The sequence below is a fragment of the Thunnus thynnus genome, chromosome 22 (assembly GCF_963924715.1).
Source record: "Thunnus thynnus chromosome 22, fThuThy2.1, whole genome shotgun sequence".
Classification (NCBI taxonomy): Eukaryota; Metazoa; Chordata; class Actinopteri; order Scombriformes; family Scombridae; genus Thunnus; species Thunnus thynnus.
Genome location: NC_089538.1, coordinates 1,900,040 through 1,925,624, shown reverse-complemented (window position 1 = coordinate 1,925,624; position 25,585 = coordinate 1,900,040). Strand labels below are relative to the sequence as shown.

The window sequence follows — 25,585 nt, the reverse complement described above, 5'->3', positions numbered from 1 at the left end:
CTTGTTGTAATCATCCATCCTGTTCATACTGACCATTAGAAGATTCCTTCATAATAAACTTACAATGAAAACGATGGGGGACAAAATCCACAGTCCTCCTGTGCAAAAATATATTTAAAAGTTTATCTGAAGCTAATATGAAGTTTCAGCTGTCCAAATGAGTCAATCAAGTAGATATCTTTCAGCATCTTACATCATGGCCCAAACACAAGACTTTGCTGTTAAACCCTTATTGACAGACCCCAATCCGTAACTGCTGCCTTCAGTGCATTGTGTATGCTCACACACAGGAGGCTGTCTGATTAATGTTGATTTATACACTTCATTTGGGAATACGCACCATGTAGGCACAATTTAAGTCTTTAAACTAATTTGACACAGATCTCAACAAGACGCAGCCACAAATTGAGCCAATGGTGCAAATTCCAAGACACAAAGGTGTTACTGTTCCAGAGTATTTTTCTAAAATGTCTTTGTTTTCAAAAGACAATAGTAGGTAGGTAGGTTTGCATATCCTGTTGGATAAATTGGTGGTCAACAATACTGTTAACCCGATGTCAATAAAACTGACAAGAAATGTTAAGACACAAAGGTTGTGCCATATAGAGTATAGTCAGTAAGACAGTACACTATTAATTCTTGTACCATCAGAGATTTTGCCACACTTAATCCCATTGTCTGACAGTAATAACCCAAATGGTGACTTAAAACAGACCATTGTGGTCAGTGTTGTAAATCAGTACAGACTGTGGCATCATTGTGAGGAAGTCCGGGTCTTTCTTCTGAGTTCTGTCTAGTTATTTTATCCATAAACACTCAACATACTGATAATTAAGTTTAATTCCTTTGAAATGATGCAGTTTTAAAACCATGATCTTCATGCTCAAAAGCAAATGATTTTTAAAATTTCCACCACTGCACCTACAGCAAAAGTTAGACACTGTAAAAACAGTTTCAAACAAAAAAACTGAAAAATGTCAAGTGTCACCAAAATCATTTTGGCTTTATTAAAAATCATATTCATTTTAGATGTGTAATGTATGCTGGTACTTTTACAGTATGAAAAATACAAACTTGAAATCCAACTTCTATATGCAAAACAAACAAAGGCACCTTCAACAAAACACAAGTGCCTTTGACATACAGCCCAAGCCCTGAGTCCTTGCCTCACATTTCTGTATCTGCTTATGCTGTTATATGTATGTATATAGTTTCACAATCAACATCCACCCGAGACAAAAAGTCAAAAAAAGACATGACAGGAGATTTTCTGTTGTCAGCTGAAGGCAAAGTCTGCAACGACGTTGGCATGGAGAGAACATAGTCATGGTGTTACTTAATTGCACGACGTATGTCAGCCGACATTCCTGTTTTGGTGTCACTCAAAGACACTTAATTCAAGAATTTTGACTTCGGATCAGCAAACACCTCAACAAGTGTTATAAAATTCAGCAATTCAATGTTTTGTAGACTTACATTCAAATTAGAAAAATGAGAGGCTGGAATGTTTGAGAGATTTTTTTTTTCTTAACTTATATTCCAACGCAAAGTGTGATTCTATAGCCTAGCTAAAGTCTCAGCCAAGTAAGTTGCATGGGTATGGATTCAGTGGGTAGTTTCTTTCCCATCCAACGATACACAACTTTTGTTTTTTTTCTGCTTTGTTTTCATCAAATCTTTAACCACATCCATATAACAGACCTAGAACATGTCAGATGTGTGTCCAAGAGCAGGATAAGATTCTACTGCACTAGGAAACTGATAGTTAACTGTATGGATTAACCCTCCACCATTCAACAAAAGGTACATAAATGTTCATATTGATGAAACAAGAACATTTCTTTTAAATGACATTAACAGAAGCCAAACAATTAACTTTTGCTAAATTTAACGATTTGCTTAATGTGAGGAAGAAACACAGGTAAGAAAAGAGGACATGTTTGAAACTGAGCTGAAAACATGCAGAGCAAGTGAGTTAAGTTTTATACATCGTAAATGTCAAACAGTGCAGTTTGCAAATCCTCCTTATTGAAAACAGATTATGTGAGTGTTACTGTAAGGACGATTCATCTGCAGGCCACTGGCACCTTAACATGCCAATGTGATTTCCAACCAGTATTTCCGCATCTCATACATTTTGTTTTGCTGTACATCACGCAGACTGATGGAATCATGAAGCTTGAAGAAATGACGGCAAGGGAAAAGTCCTGCAGTTCACAAACAGACCTAGAAAGAGAGCAAAACATTTCCTTTTAGGAAACAGGGTTTAGCTCGCCTATTGTCCGCAAGTTACAACGGATAAAAAGATCCAAGTGCCCACTGACCAGTTAAAATAAACTGTCATACTAAAAACTGTTTACTGTGTTGCTCACCTTGGCACCATGGCTTTAGTAAGGCGTATAGCGTGGCGCGTAATGATCCTTGGGTCGTGGAGCAGGATAGGAGCTCCTGGAGGAAGACACTGGTGACAGCCGTGTTCGCTCATAGGTGTAGCCCGCTGAGGAGACTGGTACTCGTCTGATCGGGCTGCGGTCCCGTGCATAGTATGCGGCGGCTGCAGCAGCCGATGATGGTGGAGGCAGTGGCCGACGGTCATATGGATCTATACTGGAGGAGAGCTTTGAGAGGGAGGAAGAGGGAGGTGGGGGAGGGGGGAGATAGGACATGCGACGATCCTCGAAATAGCTTGAGCCATAAGGGCGAGCTCTGTATTTCTCATAATAGTCAACACTGCTATAGAGACGGTCACGGTCATAAACTGATGACCTCTCAGCATAGGAGCTTGCTGCTCGGCTGCCGTACCGATCCCCCAGCTCAGAGCCGTAACCGCTAAGCCTACGAGGGGGAGGCGGCAACCCACCTAAGTAACTAGCCCGACTATACGCAGAGCCACCCATGTAATCAGATGATGGAGGACTGGCCATCCGGTAGCTGCCCCTGCCATAACCCGGGGGACCGCGTGGGGGGACCCGGCCGCTGCGACCTCTCGTGTCATCACTGTGGCTACCGTTCCGACCGACTGGACAGTCTTTCGACCAATGACCATGTTTCCCGCAGACATAGCAGCCAGTATGATCTCCCATTCCTGGGGCAGTGCGAAGCCGACTGGTGGACAGCTGTACACTCATCAGCTTGCCTTGTAAGGAGAGAGAAGACACGCATGAGAACGTGGGGTTCTGACACGAAAAGGCTCTTGCCGACTAAAAAAAAAAAAAAAAAAAAAAAAAACACGTTAAATGCACTTGACCGACAATCACTGAGCGAAGCGTAATAACCTGCAGCGCCAGGTGCAGGGGATTTTATGCCAGTGCCTATTCACCGGGTACACTGCAAGTGGTTTTACAAGAGACACTGCCAAACTTACAAGTGATTACTTGCAGTCCATCTGGTCAATTAAGGCTTAGGTTAGCCATTCTTTTTCTCTTTATGTGGAAAAATATCAGCTAGTGGCTGTTATTTGTCAGGAGAGCTCTACGGCGACAGAATAGAATCCAAATTCGTATCTATGGACAGCAAAGACAACTAGCTCTCCCCCGCCCAAGAGTTCACCTTTGAAGGCTGTGTTGTCCAGCTTATTGATGGCGTCCATGGCGTCCTCCATTCGCTCCATGTGAACAAAGGCGAAGTCTTTCACTATATCGCACTCCACCACCGTGCCGAACTCCTCAAACTTGCCCCGTAGAACTTCACTGGTGACCCCTTCACCTAAGTTGCTGACATGCAGCTTAGTGGTGGACTTGGGTCTCCCTTTGCTCATCTCCACGTTCATGCGCCAGCCATGCAACTGGTGCTGGTGGAGATTTTTAATGGCCTCCTCTGCTTCAGATATGTTGTTCATGTGCACAAAACCATAGTTTTTGACAATGTCACACTCTGAGACTTTACCATACTTTTCGAAGAGTTCACGCAGCTCCTCAGGTGTGGTGTTGCAGGCAAGGTTGCCAATAAAAATTTTCACCATGATGAAGCTCTGTGTATCCTAGAAGATTCAGAAAAACATGTCAATTACAACTGTATAACCACAACCGCTATTTACTGATTATTTAAAAATGAGACAATCACCCACTGTCTGCCAGTGAACAATGAAATGGTGCAATTCATAAATACACTAGGAGGATAGAGACATTTAGAACCTGCCTTAAGACAGCACACAGGTCACAAAGGGTCAACTGTTCAGTTTTTTCTGAACCTGTTGTTCTATTCTCCAAATAAGAAAATGAATTGTCCAACAGCTTTTATTTCTCATTATTGATTATGGTGATATCATACACCAGAACACCTCTGAATCCCATCTTCTGCCTTTAAATGTAGTCTACAGTAATATTTGTAGTCCTGAGGTGTCCTTTGATGTACAACACACTGAACTGGCTACCACTGGCTGTCACTCTAGGAGATGTTTTCATTGGTTGCTCTTTCTTTTCAAATGCATTTCTGTTAACTATCCTTTATACTTAAAATATCTTTTGGTTGTATTTGATTCATCATATTCACTCAGACACACTCAACACTTTTTATTGTACCTAGAATCTTTCAAGAAATTGGAAGATGCGCTTTTAAGTTTAAAACACATTCAGTAACTCACTCAGATCAATTACTTCTTTCCATAACTTCAAAACTTCTTTGCTTGTTTACCTTAAATCTATTTGTTCTTGTTTTTGATTGTATGTACTTTCATTTTTGTTCATAAGTAGACTCTGTACTTTGACATAATGTTATTTGATGTATTCATTTATTTTATTTCATTCTTTGTGCAGATGATTTGTGTAACAGATGTAGCAAGTGGGGTTTGGGAGGGTGGGAGAGCCCTTATGTGTACGTCCATGTTGACGTTACTATTGTTTATTGTATCATTTAATGTATTATCATTATTGTTACTAATGTATTTTGTTTTGTTTAAATGTTGTAACTTTTATTTCCCCCCCTTGAAAACCACATGGTGCATCTAGAGGGGTTTATCCTCTATTTAAATTCTGAAATAAACACAGGTGTTAATGAAACTTTATGGTCATTTTGGAGGTGGTCTTTTGTGGTGGTGTTGAATTGTGATGCATTATTTTACTTTTTTCCATCCCCATTTACGCTGTGAAGGTAGATAAAAGTTGTATATAAAGACTAGACTTAATAACATAATTTGTGATGTTGAATCGATGCCCAATAAATAAAAACCGTACACTCAAACATTCATGAAGACAGAATTTGTTGCAAGTCTATTAGACTGTTTAAGAGTGTATGAGACTTTTCAGGGGATTTGATTCAGACCACAACTATTTGATGTGGTAGATGTATGTCATTTGGAGGTACACAGACTTACCTTACAATGTGTCACTCATTAGTGCACACACACACACACACATCAAGCAGTACTTAATGTTCAAAACTAGAAAAGGTGCTACTAAACTGAGAAACACTTATGTATGAAAGGGTCAAACACAGGTAAAACGAGCTGTTCCTTCTGTATAGATGAGCTAAACATTCTAAAGCGAGAGCCTCATCTGTAATAAATAAATAAGTAAATAATACCTTTAATTTGTACAGCACTTTTCATTTGTAGTGAAACTCAAAGTGCTACAGCATTAAAAACATACAACACACAAAGAAAATTATAAGAATTAAGACAACCTTATGCGCACTAGACGTTGGTTTTAGTTTTTTCTTCTGTTTGTTTTTACAGCACTTTGTATACAGAACTCGAGACCGCTGTCACAAACACGACAGGGGGACAAAAGGTTGCAATACAAAAAATAAAAAGTTAAATAAATTCTTGTTAAGTTCACAGTGATTATACTATTTAACAGCTTTTTTTGTTTGTACATTCAGATATTGAAGGAATATATTGTTTGACATGGACAGTCAGCTCTGAAAAGTTTGGCTGTCAGCCAAAGAATTTGGGTTTGTCAATATAAAGTTTGGTCAAAATAATAAACAAACTAATCAGATAGAAGTGCGAACAGCGACTCCTGTCCTATTCAGAGGATGCAAACAATACATTTTTCCAAAGTAATCCAAAGTGAAGGGGGATTGATCAACATAAACCGTGAGTATTTACACCTCAGTTGTTTTGCGCGAGACGTTGGTTTGGATTCTGACGTCAGCAACGTAGATAAGCAAACAGAAACCTAACACAAGCGAACAAGTTCTTCTAGCTAGCTAACGCTAACAGTTCAAGTCGTGTCATTATTATGATACATTAATTACAAGCTGACTAGCTTGACGCCAATGTTAACTCATCTGAAATGATAAACTTTGGTAGATAGTGTAGTGTGCGCAATACTGCTACGTTCGTCCATAGTTTAGTGTAATGGCGTTCTAATGTAACATCTCACTAGCTAACGTCCGCTCGCTAATTCAGCCCACGTCGTTCCATTATGGCATATTTAACAAAACTACGAGGACAGTTATGCTTCACCAACTTCCTAAAATGTATTTCACCGCCTGTTTTGAACTTATTTTATCTAACTCACCTACGAAATGATGTAGGCCTCGACGCCAATGAATGAAAAGTGAAATGGCGGTACTGCTGCACCCGTGATGCTTCTTCTTCCTTCTTGTTCTTAAATGGCTCCTGTTTCATTACCGCCACCAGCTGGGTGGAATAATGTATTGTAAACACTACATACCTGTGTTGGATCTTTTAAAAACTGAGTTATAACATCTTTGAAAACTTGATTCTTTTTTGGAATTGTGATTCATTAAACTCAAACATTAGGTTGGCGCTGCATTCAAGTTGAATGTCAAACAGTGTATAATTTATAAGGTTGCGTTTGTGCCATTTTCAAATCATCGATTAACCAACTTAATTGATAATTCTTGAATCAACATCAGGGTTGATTAATCACAAGACTGATAATTATATATTGGTTTATTCAACAAAAATAAATTGATGAAATAATATGTCAGCAACAGCAATGTCATCTGGAAGAACCTCAACTACATTTAATGTGAAAATGAATCATAATGATTGTACATACATATAACTGTTGCTTCGTTGGACCTTGAAAAGTTTCCAGTTCTGTGCTAATATGAGTCTGCAGAAATGTAAGGGACAGTGACGGACTCAGGCTGTGTGAGGGGCAGGGGCAAAAAAATATAAAGGGCACCCAATACATTCAGTGGGTCCCTATCAACAGAGAACAATGATGCATGTTTGGTAATAAGGCTACATCCCCAATTAAGATGAACATTTTATAGGGTGATTCGGACATCTCTCTCAATGGACAAGATCTGAGATTGTCTTTTTCTAAGCTGGGTCTTGATCAGCTTCAGTTTGGAGAACGATTGCTCAACTGATGCAGTTGTCACTGTTAGCTTAGACTACACTGACGCAAAGACAATAAAACAATCTGAAGGGGTGTGACTGAGCAAACTAGTGAGTAATACTGTGCCAAAATCACCTGAATGGTATAATGTCAGCTACAACAACTAAAAAATGTTTTTAAGGGTGCTTTATTTTCTTAATGGTCAGTGACATAAAGAAGGATACATTAATTTCTATCATAATTGCCAGTTTACTCCATCCAACCTCCAGCTCACCCCATTACAATGGCAACTCATAGGACACTGCATCACATCTTGTGGGGGTTCTATACAGGGCACTAAAACATTTTCCTCCACTGAAAGGGCAATCATGAGGGCCATATATCCTGATTTACCCATAACTAGACAGTCATTACAGAATTTTGGTATGTTTTCTCTTTTGTGTGGGCACCCTGTGTGCCCCACCTCACCATCCCTGAGTCCACCAGTGGTAACACAAAAGTATCTTCTGAAAATACAACTGATTTTTGTTTGTGTTGGTGGCCTTATATACTCTTGATGACTGCTTTATTTTGTAAGTATGCACTTGACAACAAAGCATATAATAAGGTAAATATAATTTTAAAAATGGACTGAGAAAACACATTTTAATCATCATATTGTCAAGTGAAATGACACCTCCTTAGAGCTAACTCTTGTCAAAGAGCCAAAAACATCACATCATCCATATAATCACAGATTGTTGATTTCTCTCTTCCGGAATGGAAAATAAAGTTTATTTTGGTTTATCTGAGAACACATGTACTATAACCTGTTTACGGACCATCAGTAGTCACCCCAGTCAAAGTGACCACAAACATAGACTGTATGACTGTTTCTGGCATCTCACCAAGTCTCTGTTGAGGCTAGAAGTGAATCTTTGTAGTTATAGCAATGAAATATATCTAAATCTGTTGCATATTACAACCCCCACACTGTAAGAGCATACTGAATAGTTATATACACCAAATGTATAAACAATAACAATTAAAAAAAAATCTTAAAAACAAAAAGCTATATGCATATTATGTTCTTCAAGTATCTCTCTGGTATGGGTGTTTACTTATATAGTTCCCTTTCCATAAATAACATAAATATCATTACACAAAAAAACTTTAATGTAGTGGCATTTACATTTTAGTCAAACAGACAATTTAATTACAATTTAATAGCATTTCTATGGCACTTAATATAATCAAATGTACATTGTTTCTATGTGTAAGTTGAATTATCAATAAAGGAGATGGAGAGGAGACATATAGAGTCACAGGTTAAAGCTGTGTTTGGCTATTGTGCATGTTGTCTGTTGAAAATGGCACCCAGGGGGAACTTGAACAGTATCTCAGCCCTGAGATACTCGCACATGTAAATGCTACTAAGCTAGCACATTCATAGTCTTCAAAATACCTTTAAATGTGTTTTTCACAAATTAGGCCTATACGATCTTGGTTAAATATACATTTGAAAAGGTAACTGAAATCTGCCCACTCTTTGTAACATTCAAACTAACATTCTTAATATCATTGACCTGTTTCATGGACAACAATATTTAGAGCCAAAGTCCTGATGCCAAGCCCCAACAAAATAGTGCATTTTCTTATAGAGGGTTTCTTTCTAAAAACCTGAAACATAAGTCTATACTGGGTGTTTCTTTCCATATTTTAGGATAAATGAGTATCTACTACTATACTGGCTAATAATTTAAACACCAGTTAGCATACAGCAACACACAGTATCCCAGTAAAAACCTCATGCTAACTGTTGAATTTTCATGGACTAAAGCTGCTGTTCTCTCTGTAGCAAACTACAAACTAAACTTTGATCAATTATTCCTTTAATCATTACAGCAAGAGGTGTTAGTTTAAGTTATTATCCTTCAGATTTTAATTAAATCAAACCCAATTTATGATACTATTTAGTCTGCATTTCTTTCTTCAATAACTTTTCAATGGATTTACAATGTTTAATTACTCCTCTACATAGTCATTTTCATTGTTAGTGGCGTAGTCCGCCATTCCTACATGGGATTCAAAATGCCTAACCATGCTCGACCAACTCCTTTTACTGTGTCCTGCTGTTGGGTGGATAACTACTCACACTTTGTGTAGACTGAAATCAGATTTTGGTTCCAATTATTATTGACTGACTTCTCAATTAAAACAACGTGTTTGTTTTTTCTGCTTTGTAAACAGATACACCATTTGTTCCTCAGTTGTTTTTCTGACAAAGTAGGTGCTCAATGACTGTTTGCTGCCCCCAGAATTCTGGGACCTGTAGTAGGCTATTAAACCACACTTGCTGCTACCACCAGTAACCACAGATGTCACCAAATCAACCAGGATGGATATCTTAAGGATTATAACTTTAAGTCCAACAACATTGTCATAATCGCTGTTTTTTGAGAGTTAGGAAGAACCTATAAGGGATATCTATTGGTGCTTTTCCATGTTTGGTTTGGTGACTAAAGGTTTCAGCGTGCTTCAAACAAAGTCTTTGTCAGATCACTTGGTTGCATCTGAAACCTGCTCTCTGACAGCTGAATTGATGTACGGCAGAGGTCAACAGGTTCTGTAACTTTTCCAAACAGACAACAGTCATCCCCTTCTTTCATTTTTCACACAACTACTTCTGTAACTTTTCAACTGAGTGATACACCATGAATGCCTTTGAGGAGAGACTGTCAGAAATGTGCACTGTTATCCTAATTTGTCTTTACTCTATGATAGCAGGGTTCTCACCCCGCCTTTGAGTGTGGCCATTTAGAACAGGTTAAAGAGTTTGGCCTTTAGAAGTGGTTAGAAACACGTCTTAACATCACGTTCACTTGAAGCATACTGAGACCTTTACTGTTTTAAGATTTTCTATCAATGTACTAAACCCAAAGACCGAGTAGGGCCCAAATGCGTTAAGCTGCATCCAGATGAAAGCTTCAACACATCCCTTGAGAAACTTATGAGTGATGTCACAGATGTTATGTTCATGTCTTTCTACAGTCAGTGGTCCATAGTGACAGTAGAATCTAATCTGGGCAATGAGGGTACATCATTTCAGTCAGCATGAATGGAACTGTATTCTCTGTTGCAGTCACACTGATTTAAGCTGGTAAGAGCAGTTGTTTTTACATGAAAATTATTGCAGCTTTAAGTAACACACCCAAGAATTAGAAACTCACTTAGCCTTTATCAAGTCTCTCTTGTACATGCGTTGCCCAATAGACCCTTTACACAGCAAACCTTTTGACTAGTCAAAGGAGGAAAAGCACAGATGAAATTAATAACATTAACAATGGCTGCATTGCATTTAAGTGAGCCAGTTCCAGCTCTCGTAATGTGTCAGTGAGTGGTATGCCCACTGACATGACTTAATGGGACATTTAAAGAAATGGAGCCATCATTACTATTAGTGTTATTATTTACACCTGTGTTTTTCCTTACTTGACAAGTCAAAAGGTTTGCCGTGAAAAAGGTCTACTGAATATAGTTTAGCAACTGAATCCCATGACGACATTTCTTTTTCACAACATATAGTTGGTGGGAGTTGTTGGTGGCAGTTGGTGCTGGTGTCAGTTACAGCTTCAGTCATTTCCACACAGCGTTATAGAACAAATCTGCAATCCCCTCCAATGGGATTTTGAAGATCTGCAACATCCGACCTCTACTACAAGCTGACCCATTTCTCTCAATAGCTGCTTTCATGTCCAGTCAGAATGTACACATTGCTCAGTGCGGAGGGGTCATCTGTTGGTGTGCTCTGAAGGATGATGTCCCTGTAGGAAGTCAAGAAAAAAAGGGGCAAAAAACGTCACGCTTACTTCTATCACCAACAGCTATACTACTACTACTATTAATAATACTATTTTTTCACCAGTGAACGATTGATTTTGGAAGACAAATGCCAACATACCTGTTTGTTCCTAAAACTCTGAATACTCGACTCTCATCTGTAATTTCTTGTGTTACCTGCAAATACAATTTACCTTTTCATTGACATCATGCAACTATTAACTTGAATGAATGAAAAACCCATGCCAAAAACACCTCAGTCCCAGCCTGACATCAATCTTGTAACATAATCACCTCATTCGAATGAAAACTCTTCCCTTTAAGGCCATGCTTCCAGAAAGCCAGCACACTATCCTGTAAGCAAACTGTGAGAACATGTCATGTCATTCAGCTGTCAGCAGGAACATCAAGTCTGATTCACTGCATTCAAATACATTTTTGAGGTGATTGTTTTTACCTAGAGTTTCAATGGGGAAGTCAAAGGCCATCTCGGCAGCCAGCTCTTTGGATGGAAGCCCTTGTAGGTTCACAACCTTAACAGTTTCTGTTGAGTTCAAATCATGAGAGTATATTATCAGTTTGAAAGATGGCTGGCAGATTTGTAATATTTCTTGAGATGGAAGTGACTTACGTTCTAATGCAATGAGAACAGTGTCCCTGTCCAACTGGGTTACCTGTACTGCCCTGAGTGCTCCACTTTCTGCATTGAGACATTGAAACATTGAGAGATTTGTTTGTTTTCTTGTTTATTATAAATTCAAATTAAGTCAAGTCAAACTAACATTTATCAGTGGCTCAAGACATGACAAAATAAAAACTAACCAAACACAAGACAATCATCACGGTTTAAAAATGAGTGGTAGTATGACAAAGATGTGGTTAGGTTTAAATTACGAGACGGGGAAGAAGTTGATTGTTTTTAAATTCTACACATGGTGGCTTTAAGCTCTATTAACAGCCAGTGGAGAAACACAGCAGTCCATCCTACCTGGTACTGAAATAGGTGTGCCGTTCAGCTCTATAATATCAAACTTGAGCTGTTGGCTGGTTGAGGGTTTCCCATTACTACAGTCTTTCACCCCAACACACAGCTGGGGGAACTCATCCGTCACCAACACCAGCAGCTCAAATATTGGCAGGGAGTCCGGTAGCCTTAACGTTATGTGCTACAAGCAAAACAGATGGTGACAGAAAGAGGAAGAGTCAGATTACATTATAATAAGCATGTCATCAGTTTGAGGGTTTCAAGGAAGATACTAGCATTTTAGATGAACCCCGACAAGGATAGGGCTAATATTCAATGTTTCACATTTTAGCTTTTGTCCTTAGATTAATCCACAACCAACCAATCATTTAAAATCTAACATCTCTTTACAAACCTTTAGATGCATGAACTTCTGGAGGGGCTCATACCACAATAGTAGAACCAGGCCAGATGGAACTGCCCCACACAGAAATGTACTGTCTGTGTATGGGTTTCTTGCTGAGAGAAAGAAGTAAGGTTGAGTGACTGTTGTTATTACTGAACAGACATGCAGTAGAGTAAATTCTGCATCACTTACCTACACTACATCTCCTACAGCCTTTAGTGTCAGGAATCTTCACAGATACGGCAAACTTTCTGTGGAGAGAATGAGAGAATACACAGTTCATTAAGAACATCTTTGACAAAGACAAACAACTATAGCTGCCACTTAAGGCAGCAGTATACTCCATCAGAACTGCTTGTCAGTTGGACAAACACCGTCCTGTCTTACCTGGGGTTGATCCTTTCAGTGAAGCGGCTGGTGCTGAGTGACAGACTGCTGTGTTTCTTCTGCACATTTTCTTTCTGAATTTTCTGTTCAAACAGAGCTGTCAGACTGTGGGAGTAAAGCTGGGAAGACTTCCCTGCAAGATAGATACATGTTTAGACAACATGTTAACAACCTAAAGCAGCAGATGAGGTACAGCACATATGAATGGATTTGTTACCTGAAACAGACATCAGTACGTTGTTCATTACATACAGCCACGTACATCGCTGAGGGATCAACTGTGGAAAGAGGGAAAAGAAAATCAACACAGGACAATCCGCTAAGATTTACCATGTGCTGTGTGCTGTGTGATATTATACACTACACACATCTGCACAGTTTAACTGCTCTTAGGTTCACCTCATATCTCCAGTTTGGTGATTTAGTGATTTAGTTTAGTTCTGACCCCTTCAAAACCATTTCAAAAGCCAAGCAAATAGCCAAGATGTCATTTTTCCTAGCCATTTTTTCAGCTCTTCCTGAGGGATCCTTTGGTGTTCCTAGGCCGATGGGATACGCAGTCCCTCTGTTGTGTTCAAGGTCTGAACCAGTGTCTCTTCCCAGCTGGATATGCCAGGAATACTTCCACAGGGAAGCGTCCAGGAGACATCTTGATCAGAGACCCAAACCACCTCAACTGGCTCCTTTCAGTGCTGCCCTTCTAGATCTCTAGCCTTCCCAATCTTTCCCTTAGTGTGAGCCCAGACAGACTGTGAGGGGAACTTTTTTCTGATACTTGTATCCCTAATTCTATTCTTTCGGTCACTACCAAGAGCTCAAGTAAGGGTTGGTTGTCTTGTAAATCAAGAGCTGCGCCTTTAGACTGAGCTACCTCTTCACCTCAAAAGTCCTGTACAATGCCTGCATCACAGGCATTGTACAGAGACCCAGCAATTCCCCCATGAGCAGCACTTGGCAACAGCAGCAAGGAGAAACTCCCCTTTAATGGGAAGAAACCTCAAGTAGAACCAGGCTCTAGGTGGGCGGCAATCTGCCTTGACTGGCATTCAATCATCAACAGAATCAAAGACAAAGGACAGCATTGGCAGATCCCAACACCTACATAGAACAATTCCCTAAATCCTTAAGGAAACCTTGCAGACCTCGGGGAACTGATCTACTGTTCCTCAACCAGCACATTATCTACATTACTCATCCTGAATATGAAGATCCCCAATTGGCAAATGCCTCCTTTCTGATCATTGGTCTTTGAACTAAGGTGTACACAGATGAGCCATATTTTGCTGCAATATGGTGTCCAATTACAAAGCACTACTTATGTTTAGATCAGTCAGGTTTTTCCTCTCAATCATCCTCCTCTAGGTTTTGTCAGTCAGTGCCCAACTGAGAGTTCTCTCAGCAGAACTATGTATATATTTTTATACAATGCATATTTTAATTATGTGGTCTTTGTTTTTCTGGTGTTATTCTGTAATTCATGAAAAGTACACATTTTCCAATCATATTCTTTCCATTTTTAATCCACTTTTTGTAAAAGAGCAATCTAAGTTTCACTGTTTCACTTATATTGAATACTTTGATCAATTGTTTTCTTACCTTCTCTAGTGTATCCTCATGAAGTTCATTAAGGTTGAGTGTGTAGATGCCCTCTTCTGCTCCAAGAATAAGGTACTGGTCTAAGTAGGAAAAATGTTTGTAGAGGAACAAAGAGTAGGATTTTTATTGCACAAATGAGACCATAATACACATGTAAGGGTTGGCCATCAAAGTTCCCTTTACTCTGTTTTGAAACAAAAACTCCATCAATTGACTGATCAGTCTTCTCACCTCTTGTCTTGGGGAAAATCCAGGTGACAGCACAGTGGATTTTAAGGGGACAGCCATTGAAGACTTTGGAGAAGCAGGCTCCCATCTACAGAAGCCAGCAGAGTAAGTAAATCACTAATGATTGTTGGACATGATTGTAGCAATCCTTCATTGCTGGCATGATACCCATTCCAACAAAGCAGAGCCAGCATCATTATTACAATAATTACATTCTGTATTGTATTTAAAGTTGCACTAGGTTACTTTGCACATTGGTGGCTGCAATTACCAGCAAGTGCTACCAGGATGTTCTTGTTAAACAACCTGGTTTCTTAATTTGGTTAAAGCACCCAGTAGTTTCCCATACAGTTTGGAAACTCTGTGAATTGTGTAAAGTTTAACCTCTGAAATCTCACTGACAATACAAACTCATGAGGTGCCACCAAACATTGTTCAAATCCTAATTCTAATTTTCAAGCTCAGTTTTTGGGAAATGTGCTTTTTCATTCCAAATTTCCATTTGGTGGAATGGTACAGCCATAAATCTGGATTTTTACATAAAAACTGTTCCTAGTGCAGCTTTTAGCATGTCATGTGAGGAAGCTCATCTTGTTAGTCATGAGAGCAATGCCACTGGTCAACTTTTATTATAGGTTGCATGCTGTTAGATTTCACACTTACATGGACTTGAGGGGTAGGAGGCAGTCCATGACAATCAGCCCTCTAGAAATTTCAAAGGTTACACATAACAAAACAAAGGGGATGATAAAAACTGTACATCAGATGCATTACTAATCAGAATGTTGTTTGGTTGCATGATTTGTCATCTTACAGACAGACAGACTTTTAAAGGATCAAATCAAAATCATTAGGAAGTTATTATGTTAGCGGATCACACAAACGTATTGATATGAAGATACAGAAGTTTGGCTTGAACTCACAGAATCCTCTGTCTTTTTCCTCAGTGTGCTCCATTCAGGTGATAGTGGTGTCTCTCTTTTTGGAGAGGAAACAGTGGTAACCTTCCTCTTCTCTGCTGTTACAGCGTCCCCCACAGGTAGACAAGGATCACTACAGCGCTGTCTGATGTCCTGTGTGGCTGAGCACCTGGCCAAACCCGCTAAATAACACAGCAGAGAGGGAGAAGAATTGTTTTTGTCCATCTTGACTTCATTCTGAGCCAGTTTGATCACAGTTAAGACCTCAGAGTTTACTGTGATCAGTCATGGTCATCTAGCTGACCACAAAGCTGACACATTGAAGATCCAACATGAGATACAACAAGCTCTAATGGAGTAGTTGGTGTGATGTGTGGTACCTGTATTGGAGGTAGAGTCAGCAGTGATGGCGGTGTCAGGGCCCAGTGTACAGCTCGGTCTCAGCGTCAAGTCTTTGTCCTCTGTGTTGGGAGTTAAACATCTAAAGGCTGGCAGGGAGGCTGTAGATGGGCTGAACAAACCGCTCTTCCTACCTCCCTAAAACACATGACGTCACAATACATGAGGAAAGACATTACTTACTCTGAAGATGTAATATTTGAACATGTGATCTAAGCATGGATCCCAATTGCATACTATATACTAATGCTATAAAATATATACCATGTTCTAATGATGATATGCATTTCTGTTGATTTTCAATAAATAGCTCTACCATAGATCCTGTCTGCCTGCTGTCTCCTGCGTTTGGGTCTACCTGCTCTGCTCTTTCTCTGTGACAGTAAGCCAGTTGGTCTGTTGGTCCAACGGTTTTGTGCAGAGAGAATTAACAGCTACTGAATAGACTTCTATGAAATTAGTAAGAGACATTCATGGTCTCTGGAGGACAGATACAATGACCTCTGTCTTTTCAACTAGTGCCATCAACAAGTAACTCGTCTAAAACAAATTTCCATCGGTCTCAAGTGTATTCTGAACTTATTGCTCACATAGCTTGCTAACATGCTAAACATTACACTAACGTGCAAAATATAAGTGTGTTGGATTGCTAACAAGCCAACATATTAAACATTATGGTAACATTTTTAGGGGTTTTCCTATAAATTTCTGGACAATTTACAGTGAAGAACTATATACCAATTAAAAGGACAGTGGAAACAAAGTCTCCTTGAAAGAACAATTAATTTAAATGAATAATGAATTATAGTTTAATATACAGTATACTGAATGAATATACTGTATATTAAATAAACATTTCACAGCAAAAGAGTTTTTTATTTTTATGTATTCTTGTTTGGTTCACTTCATGGATTATCCCTTTAAGCACTTAAGATACAATTTGTTACCGTATGTGTTAACATGTTGATATGTAGAAAAACTTGCACCTACATTACAATCAATCAATCAATCAATCAATTTTTATTTATATAGCGCCATATCACAACAGAAGTCATCTCAAGGCACTTTTCACATAGAGCAGGTCAAGACCGTACTCTTTAATTTACAGAGACCCAACAATTCCCCCATGAGCAAGCACTTGGCGACAGCGGTAAGGAAAAACTCCCCTTTAACGGGTAGAAACCTCAAGCAGACCCCGGCTCTTGGTGGGCGGCCATCTGCTTTGACCGGTTGGGTTAGGTACAATGATTCCTGGTATCACAGGCCATATATACAGAAAAATATATTAGTGGTTCACCTTGCTTTTCTAAAAGTTGAAAAAAAACTTGTGAATTTTGTTTTTAAAGTGTTCATTGACTTGTTGTTGATTGTAGTCTTCCTTTCTTTTGTCAGTTTAGAATGACCAAAATGAGATCTAGTGTCAATTTAGAGTCTCCAATCAACCTAACCTGCATGTTTTTGGAACTGGGACCTAGAGTAAACCGACGCAGACACGTCAGTTTACATGTGATAGGGTAGGCATGTGATGGTGACATCACCTCTATCCCTCTATATTTCCTGAGTGAAAACCATCAAGCAAGGTGTTGTGCTAAAAACTTTCACAGAGCAATTCAGTCCTTGTCATTGTCAACTCTGATGCAACAGCAGAACGTTCTCTTCATCCAGGAACAGAAGCGCTTGAAGCAGTTCTTCTTCTTCTTCTGTTCAAGTGCTGCATCATCTGAAAATCAAAAGCATGTTAAATCTTCACCTGTTCTCGCTGGAATGAATAACAATGTGAAAGGTCTTGTCAATTCAGACACAACTGGAGGTGACCATTTGCTACCAGATATGATGGCAGTGGGCTCCGTGTTGTCCTGTTGTCCCGTGTTGTACATGTTACAGTCCTCAGGTACATAGAGTGGGGGAGGGGGCTTACATTCAACCCTCCTGGAGGACTCCACTGGAGTATTTTTAGAAAGGTAATCCAATGGGCTAAATACACACACACAGTTAATATGTTATTCCTGATATGTCATGATGTACACATGGTCTCTAATCTGCTTTAATGATGGCCTAAGTTATCCATCTGTCTCTTCTGATGACTGACAAATCTGAGGAAATTATCTCACCAAGCCTCACTCTGCTGACCACTGTCCTCATCCCATTTGGGTGGTGCAGGCCGAACCAAGATAACACCTGGAGGTATTGTTGGTGAAACTGATCCATCGGATCCACTCGTGCTGTGGAATTATAACACATGAATCAATCCATGGTACAACAGACAGCTGTCTAGGAACTCATCTGTCTATTATTTTCCATAGAAAAGTGATAAATGAAAAACTGCTTTGTGTCAGATTTTGTTAATGATAATAATCCTGGACATGACCAGAGAAAATAGTCTTACCAAGTTTCATACTCCCATTCCTTTTCCTCATCCCAAGACAAACTGTAAGAAGTTCGGAATGGAGATGATGATCCTGGGTTTTCACTTATGCTGTTGAATGAAGACAGGTTCAGCTACTTTATGGTGCAATTGAAGCAAATTAAAGGCTAATGACCATAAACCCAACCACTACAACCGTTGTCGAATTTTGTTGATGATAATATTTAATTTAAAAAACTGACATGACCAGAGAAAATAGTCTTACCAGGTTTCATACTTCCATTCACCTTCCTCTTCCCATGACAGGCCGCAAGCAGTTGGTGGAGGTTGAACAAAGATAATACCCGGTGGTAATGTTGTTATTCCAAGGGTTCCATCTACACTGCTGAATTAAGATGGGCACAATTGAATTCTAATTGCTTAAATTACATCACTGTTTAAACCCAGTCAATAGCACAGATTCACGCCAAATTTTGTAAATCGTGCCCCAACACTACGGCATCTGATCTTGTCCTGCTAAGATGAAATGAGGGTTTTAATCTAATGACATAGCAGCTGTAGAGAGAAATTGATGAGTCAAAACCTACCTCTCATCAACCTTGCTCTCCTTGGTCTTATTAAGCTGGCTGGTTCCTGGTTCAGCTGCCCAGCTGGTTCCTGATTCAGCTGCCTGGCTGGTTCGTGGTTCAGTTCCCTGACTTGCTCCTGGTTCAGCTGCCTGGCTGTTTTCTGGTTCAGCTGCCTGGCTGGTTCCTGGTTCAGTTCCCTGGATTGTGCCTGGCTCAGCTGCCTGGCTGGTTCCTGGTTCAGTTCCCTGGCTTGTTCCTGGTTCAGCTGCCTGGCTGATTCCTGATTCAGTTCCCTGGCTTATTCCTAGTTCAGCTGCCTGGCTGTTTTCTGGTTCAGCTGCCTGGCTTGTTCCTGGTTCAGTTCCCTGGCTTATTCCTGGTTCAGCTGCCTGGCTGGTTCCTGGTTCAGCTGCCTGGCTGTTTCCTGGTTCAGCTGCCTGGCTGGTTCCTGGATCAGCTCCCTGGCTGGTTCCTGGATCAGCTGCCTGGCTGGTACTGGACTCCAAAGTTTCATGGCTGTCAACGGAAAAGTCACACTGTTATATTCAGAAATAATCATCACCAACTGAAACTGATAAATACCCTCACCTGTGATGTCAGTATTAGCCTTAAATTCGACCACTACTCATTTATCTTCACCCCTATCGCCCTGTACGTAACATGGTCTGTCTTTGACTTTGAATCCTGATATATGAACGCTCATTCATACACCGATTCTTCAAGTCCCTCTTAGTCTTCCTCATTGCAATGATTATTCTAGTCACGGCAAACAACCAAATAAGTCCCCTAATAGAAAACAAGCAGACAGCCCTGACCCTCTGATTATGCCTAGGCGCCCTAGTAAACCCTCTTTACTACTACCTGTTCCATTACAATAGACTGTATATAAAGATGGACGTAGCAACGTGTGATGTCATCCATTGATTTGCATTGGAGCCGGTTTGAAGCCCAGAGTTCCAGCTTACAGTCGGCACCATCTTTCCCATTTTGAGCCAGGACCTTCCCAATAAGGAGTCTGGAAACACACCCTGCTAATGTGGACTGAAGCTAACGCTTACTTACCTGGAACACTGGGTGATGCAGACTTGTTAGCTAACTAACACGGCAGGTATTGTTATCAATTAACATTAAACTTACTGAAATACTGCAACAATAGTCTGGCTCAGTGCGAGTCCCAGAGCTGGGGAGAGCAGCAGTTGAGCTAAATGTCAATCATAGCTGTCAATCAAAACCCACACAGCAAACATCAAAGCTACTATTTGTCTTTATATCTTACTAACAGAGGTAATAATTTCCAAAATGACCACCAGCACACTTATTAGTGGGCCAGAATTTAGTGATTGAGACCATAATAACTTGTTGAAAAAAATTATTGACTAGTATTTCTAGAGAGAAGTTGATGCTTTTTGAATGGGAATGTATGCAAAGCAGTAATATAAAGCCTTGACTTGCAAACACAAACACTTACTCTGAGCTATGCTTTAGGGTGCCCCTTGTGATGAACGGATGAGCAAGGACTTCACTGGGAGTTATCCTCTCGTTACTATCTAGTCGAAGCATTGCCTTCAGCAGATCGATGCACTCCTTCCTTTCATCAGCCTCCACCATTTTCAGGTTCACCAGGGGCAACTAATGTTGGGAACAAAGGGCAAATTCAACAGCAGTCAAGTCAGCTTTGCTATCAATCAAAGTCTCTCTTCAGCAGCTACAGTACCATCTACTTAAACACCTACTGTTTCCACATCGTCCAGGTTGCGAAAATGGTAGGCCCTGTAGGCACCAGGAGGTGTGTATTTGCCCCAGTACTCCTGAGGTCTCTGAAAGAAGGTGAAGTGGTTTTCAGACACTTCTTAATTACTTAATCAGGTTGACTTCTGGGAAATGTTGGAAACTATAAATATATAATCTTAATTAGAGAAGAGAATGTTAAGGATGAGATGACTTTGTGGTCTGAATGTGTGAAAACATTTTGTATTAATACATTCAAATGTGTGAATGTGTAAAAATGTTTGATCAAATTAATTCAAATGTTTGAATGTGTAAAAAATATCTTCACAAATAGATTTAATTTTTGAATCCATGAGGAGATCTGTAGCTGTGCATGACATTTTGTGAACAAATGAAAAAGATTTGCAAAAATGATTTCCGATGTGTGAGTACATAACGAAGATTTGCAAAGGTTTGCAGTTACAAAAAAGGTTTGCAGTTACACATCTATCTGTTTGTGGGTGGAAAAAGTTCACACAGAACTCAATTGCATGTGTGAATCCAAAGTTTACAGCTACGATTCAAATCTACGAGAACAAATCAAACCTACAAATACAAATACTTTCATCCCACATTTGACACTTCCTCCCGAGTAGCCAATGAGGATGCTCTGAAATGCTGGGGGTGTGTCCGCTGAAGGCGCTGAAAGCATGCCACAACTGAACACCCTATGAGCCTCTGAACTTAACAACGCTCATGCCCAACTCCCATATAAATATACACAATTTAAAATAGGCCTTTTTTGTAGGTGTAAAACAAGCAACATAGATGATATTTTAAAAATAAAGTAACATTAGGAGCCATTGTTTAAATCAGCACTCAGTTTGTAGGTAAATGTGGACTTATATCAGGAAAAATGTTTTTACAAATTCGAATGTATTCATACAAAATGTTTTGACACATTCAAATATGGTGATACACAGCTACAATGCATATGACCCTAATTTTATTCCATACCTTCAGTCTCCAGTGACCGGTAGACCTTTTGACAAAATAGTCCGTTGAATACATCCCAGCACACAGAAGATGGTCTGGGGGAACACCAAGGAGCTCAACTATGCATCGCATCTGGAGACAAAACACAGCATCACATCAAGATATGCAGCAGGATGCAGTCAAAATAATATTAATTATAAACTAGTATAGCACATTTCAAGGTGCAAGTTACTTTAAAGCTGTCAGAGATGCTTCTAAAACATAGACAGCACCCCAAATATACTGCTTCATGTAATATAGGATTACGTAAAAGTTTTATGATTGCGTTATTGGTTAGATTTACTGTTTTCCAGGAAGTCAGAGTTTTGTGACAGTGTCAGTGTCCTGATGTTTTTAAAGGTACACTGTGGAGTTTTGGCCACTACTAGCTAGGGCTGGGTATTAAACCTAAATGACTTACTGTATCATATTCACTGTTCCCCGGGAAGAGCGCGTCACCGAGCACCATGAACCCCATCACAACACCCAGAGACCACATGTCAATGGCCTCTGAAAATGGGAGTCCTATAATAATTTCTGGAGCCCTGAATACGAAACAAATGTATAATACAGGATGAGAAACACTGCCATATTTTAGCAAATGGCAGAAATATCTTACAAACTGGTAGAATAATGATTCATAATGATGCTCACCTATAGTGTGTTGCTTGGTGAGTGCCCCCCTGCTTGGCTATAGAAGTGCGAAAAGCTAATCCAAAGTCAATGAGCTTCACCGTGAGGGGCTGTGCTTCTCGATCCACCAGCATAATATTGTCCAACTTTATGTCTGAATGGATCACTTTAAGAGTCTTCAGTGCATGTAATGCTGTGGCCATCTGCAAGTTCAAAGATCAGTGATGAAATTCACAGAATGCACCAACACTGACAGCTCTTTGTGTTGTGTGTTCTGATGGTACTGTATCCATACCTGTTGGACTACACTCCTGACTTCATGTAAATACAAAGGGATAAAGTCCCTTTGGTAGAATAAGAAGTCCCTTAGGGTCATATCCAGCATCTCGAACACCAGAGCACATCTGTTGTCTCTTAGCAGGAACGAATCAATAAACCTGACAATGTTGCACTCGTCCAGGTTCTTCCACTTGAAGTAGTTCAATAGACTCAACTGTAGATAATGACCATGACAAATTTGATGTTTAGTTGGTATATACACATACACACAAACACACATTACATCATCTCAGACTGATTAACTTAATATAGTGGCATACTTCATTGCTTAAGCTGCAGCCGTGTTGTGGGATCTTTACAGCAACAGTCTCTTTAGTGTCCTGTTTAATGCATTTCAGCACCTCTCCAAAGCCTCCCTGTCCCAGAAAAGTCAACAGCTTATAGTTGCTGGGTAATGGGTAGAGAGTGCTCATGATGTTGCGTTTGTATTTGTTCCTTTTCATGATGAACTGATTGTCTTGATTGCTAAAAACAAAATGTGACAAAAGAGACGAACAGATTACTTTCATTTGTTATCATCTCATGATAAACACCTCAGTGTTAAACTATCTGTCTGGGGTCTAATCCAAACTAAATACATCCCCACTAGCAGCTGGAACTTCATATTCAATATCAAGCTTTTTATTTTACACACAAATTAAGAGACAGCAGTGAAAGTATTAACCTACACTTTGTACTGACTGATTGAACTGTAGAATACATCCTCTCTTACTTTCAATATGAGTTCAATATAAAATAAGTAGCCGCACATGGTTAGTGTTAATGTAAACAGATCTTAATGTTGTATATTTCAGTCATCTTTCCTCTTCTGATTCTAAGTTCTCAAACATTTTTCCACATCAAAGAGAAAGAAACAATTGCGTACCTGTATCACGTAAGATTCTCAATCAGTTGAGTTTTTTGGATTCGTCCAGAGGTTGATTTTGTTTGCGTTTCAACTCTTCATGTTGGTCCAAAGTAAAATGTAAACTTGAACACAGAAAATCCTCATATGGGACATGAGTTCTAGAATCTCACTATGGTGTAATATTCTAGAGCTGTGTCATACAACATGGTTCCAAAATATGCAAATGGGCACCAAAAGAACTAGAACCAAATGTACACAGATATACTGTATACAAATAACATATGATCACACTACTCATGTACAATTTTATTTATTGTATTATTTTATCTGTTAACTCAGCCTTAGTTTTAGACCTGTCACAAACCACTTTTGGTTTGGCCCTGATGTTTGAGAATTTTTTCATCTGGCATGTAATGCTTCAAGTGATATACCCCCAGAATGGAGATATAATTTTTTTTTTACCAGACAGCGACTAAATATTATGTGTGTTAGCAGGTAAAAACTTAACCAAAACTAAAACCTGAAAATATTAACAACATTAACACATTTGAAGTATAAACTGTTGCTACATGAAAGCACTGTTCACATATGAAGAACTAACTGACAGCAGAACAAAGCTTCCTAGCTAGCTAGCTAAAGGTCCAATGCGTAAGATTTAGTGGCATCTAGCAGTGAGGTTGCAGATTGCAACAAGCGTAATACCCCTCCCCCTCCCCTTCCAAGTTGGTAGGAGAACCTATGGTGGCTGTTAAACTTGCGAAAATACATCAAAGGTCCTGTCTAGAGCCAGTGTTTGGTTTGGTGATGGGGGACAAAATCCACAGTCCTCCTATGCAAAAATGCATTTAAAAGTTTATCTGACGCTAAAATTAAGCTTCAGTCGTCCAAATGAGTCAAATCAAGTAGATATCTTTCAACATTAGTCTTTTTAGTGCCAAAGTCTCTCTTTTTGTTACTTTACTTCCACCGCAGCTCAACAGGGAAACACTGTCTGAGGAAACACAAAGAGGGAATTTGATGCTACAAAGACTGTAAATGTGTCAGATATCTACTTGATATGACTAACTCAGACTGCTGAAGCCTCATATAAGCTTCACATCTACTTTTAAATACAGTTTTGCACTAAATGACTGTCTGGACACACTGTGGATTTTGGCCTCCATCACTTACATTGAAAGCACATTTGAAGGGGATCTTTTAACAGCCAATATGAACAGGAAGAATGATTACAGTGAGGAAAACCTCTTTCACGGTTGATAACAACCTGACTGTTGAAATAAATTGTTAACTTATCCTTTAGAGACCAATAAAACAATCTGATGCTGCACCATACAGTTTTGCGAAAGGATTGTTCAAAGATTGCTCATATAAGGTCTTTACCCATCAAGTAAGCGAACAGTCTGGTTGTTTAACAACAACAGTGTATATGATGAGAAATGTTCTTCACTAAACTCACATAAAGATCCCCTCCAGACATTTTATTTTATTTTTTATTTGCAGAAAAGTTCACTTACCTTGTTAAAACTCTTAAAATGACAAATTACTCCTTCTCCCTCATTGAAAATCCAAAATCTATGAATATACAAATATTCTTCATTTCAAGTGTTTAACTCACAAGATCTCCTACTTCAATTCTCATGAGCATGTAATATGATATTTTGAGCACGGGAAAAAGATTTTTTGGAAGCACATTCATTATACTTCATATAGAAATATTATTTTCTAATATTCGATGCAAAACTGGACAGTGTACAGAGTTTAAGAGAGGGCAAATTAGTAAAACTGAGTGAGAGTGTGCTTCTACGGCAAAAACACAAATACATTTATTGAGCACTAAATTTTTTGTTCGCTCAAATGAAATAGTTATTTGTTCTTTGTTGTATTGTTTCTGTGGCTCAGGAGGTAGAGCAAGTTGTCCACTAGTCAGAAGATCGGCGGTTCGATTCCTGACTCCTCCAGTCTGCATGCCAAAGTGTCCTTGGGCAAGATACTGAACCCCATATTTGCTCCTGATGACTGTGCCATCAGTGTGTGAATGGTTAGTTTCCTCTGATGGGCAGGTTGGGACCTTGCATGGTATCCCCTGTACCCATTCAGCGTATGAATGGGTGAATG

At 39.4% G+C, this 25,585-nt stretch overlaps 3 protein-coding genes across 8 annotated transcripts in view; all 3 read right to left on the bottom strand.

Annotated features, from left to right (window-relative positions):
* Positions 1-977: 977 nt before the first annotated feature.
* On the bottom strand, positions 978-6,569 carry LOC137175227 (RNA-binding protein 4.1-like). Of its 2 annotated transcripts, XM_067580963.1 has the most exons (4): positions 6,462-6,569; positions 3,550-3,979; positions 2,373-3,136; positions 978-2,226 (listed from the first exon to the last, which is right to left on the bottom strand). In XM_067580963.1, exons 2-3 carry the CDS (start codon positions 3,959-3,961, stop codon positions 2,388-2,390), a joined length of 1,161 nt encoding a protein of 386 aa, XP_067437064.1. In that variant the 5' UTR covers positions 3,962-3,979; positions 6,462-6,569; the 3' UTR covers positions 978-2,226; positions 2,373-2,387. The 2 variants fall into 2 exon arrangements, with proteins under 2 accessions (XP_067437064.1, XP_067437065.1); XM_067580964.1 differs by lacking the exon at positions 978-2,226 and having other exon boundaries at positions 3,106-3,979.
* A 1,431-nt stretch (positions 6,570-8,000) lies between these two features.
* map4k2 (mitogen-activated protein kinase kinase kinase kinase 2) overlaps positions 8,001-25,585 on the bottom strand; it is a 46,958-nt gene continuing 29,373 nt past the window's right edge. For all 4 annotated transcript variants that reach the window (XM_067578989.1, XM_067578991.1, XM_067578990.1 and 1 more), the window contains 15 exons: positions 15,957-16,113; positions 15,580-15,758; positions 15,320-15,361; positions 14,660-14,744; positions 14,429-14,508; positions 13,050-13,110; positions 12,833-12,965; positions 12,638-12,696; positions 12,455-12,558; positions 12,064-12,241; positions 11,707-11,775; positions 11,533-11,619; positions 11,370-11,440; positions 11,197-11,252; positions 8,001-11,059 (listed from right to left, as the gene is read on the bottom strand). In XM_067578989.1, coding sequence (XP_067435090.1) covers positions 10,972-11,059; positions 11,197-11,252; positions 11,370-11,440; positions 11,533-11,619; positions 11,707-11,775; positions 12,064-12,241; positions 12,455-12,558; positions 12,638-12,696; positions 12,833-12,965; positions 13,050-13,110; positions 14,429-14,508; positions 14,660-14,744; positions 15,320-15,361; positions 15,580-15,758; positions 15,957-16,113 — 1,449 coding nt within the window. In that variant the 3' untranslated portion in view covers positions 8,001-10,971. The remainder of the gene's footprint in view (positions 11,060-11,196; positions 11,253-11,369; positions 11,441-11,532; positions 11,620-11,706; positions 11,776-12,063; positions 12,242-12,454; positions 12,559-12,637; positions 12,697-12,832; positions 12,966-13,049; positions 13,111-14,428; positions 14,509-14,659; positions 14,745-15,319; positions 15,362-15,579; positions 15,759-15,956; positions 16,114-25,585) is intronic.
* LOC137174017 (homeodomain-interacting protein kinase 1-like) lies at positions 16,981-24,910 on the bottom strand. Of its 2 annotated transcripts, none has more exons than XM_067578995.1 (14): positions 23,489-24,910; positions 22,884-23,088; positions 22,580-22,777; positions 22,306-22,487; positions 22,073-22,196; positions 21,634-21,744; positions 20,643-20,726; positions 20,378-20,538; positions 18,928-19,425; positions 18,606-18,722; positions 18,362-18,451; positions 18,087-18,197; positions 17,801-17,949; positions 16,981-17,695 (listed from the first exon to the last, which is right to left on the bottom strand). In XM_067578995.1, exons 2-14 carry the CDS (start codon positions 23,064-23,066, stop codon positions 17,586-17,588), a joined length of 2,118 nt encoding a protein of 705 aa, XP_067435096.1. In that variant the 5' UTR covers positions 23,067-23,088; positions 23,489-24,910; the 3' UTR covers positions 16,981-17,585. The 2 variants fall into 2 exon arrangements, with proteins under 2 accessions (XP_067435096.1, XP_067435094.1); XM_067578993.1 differs by having other exon boundaries at positions 18,606-18,725; positions 23,489-24,908.

Coding starts and splice junctions, on each gene's coding strand:
- LOC137175227 (XM_067580963.1), bottom strand. CDS start 3,961: ATGGTGAAAATTTTTATTGGCAACCTTGCCTGCAACACCACACCTGAG. Junction 3,137..3,549: donor GGACAACACAGCCTTCAAAG/GTGAACTCTTGG, acceptor TCTCCTTACAAG/GCAAGCTGATGAGTGTACAG.
- LOC137174017 (XM_067578993.1), bottom strand. CDS start 23,066: ATGAAAAGGAACAAATACAAACGCAACATCATGAGCACTCTCTACCCA. Junction 22,778..22,883: donor GCTGCAGCTTAAGCAATGAA/GTATGCCACTAT, acceptor CATTATCTACAG/TTGAGTCTATTGAACTACTT. Junction 22,488..22,579: donor TCAGGAGTGTAGTCCAACAG/GTATGGATACAG, acceptor TTGAACTTGCAG/ATGGCCACAGCATTACATGC.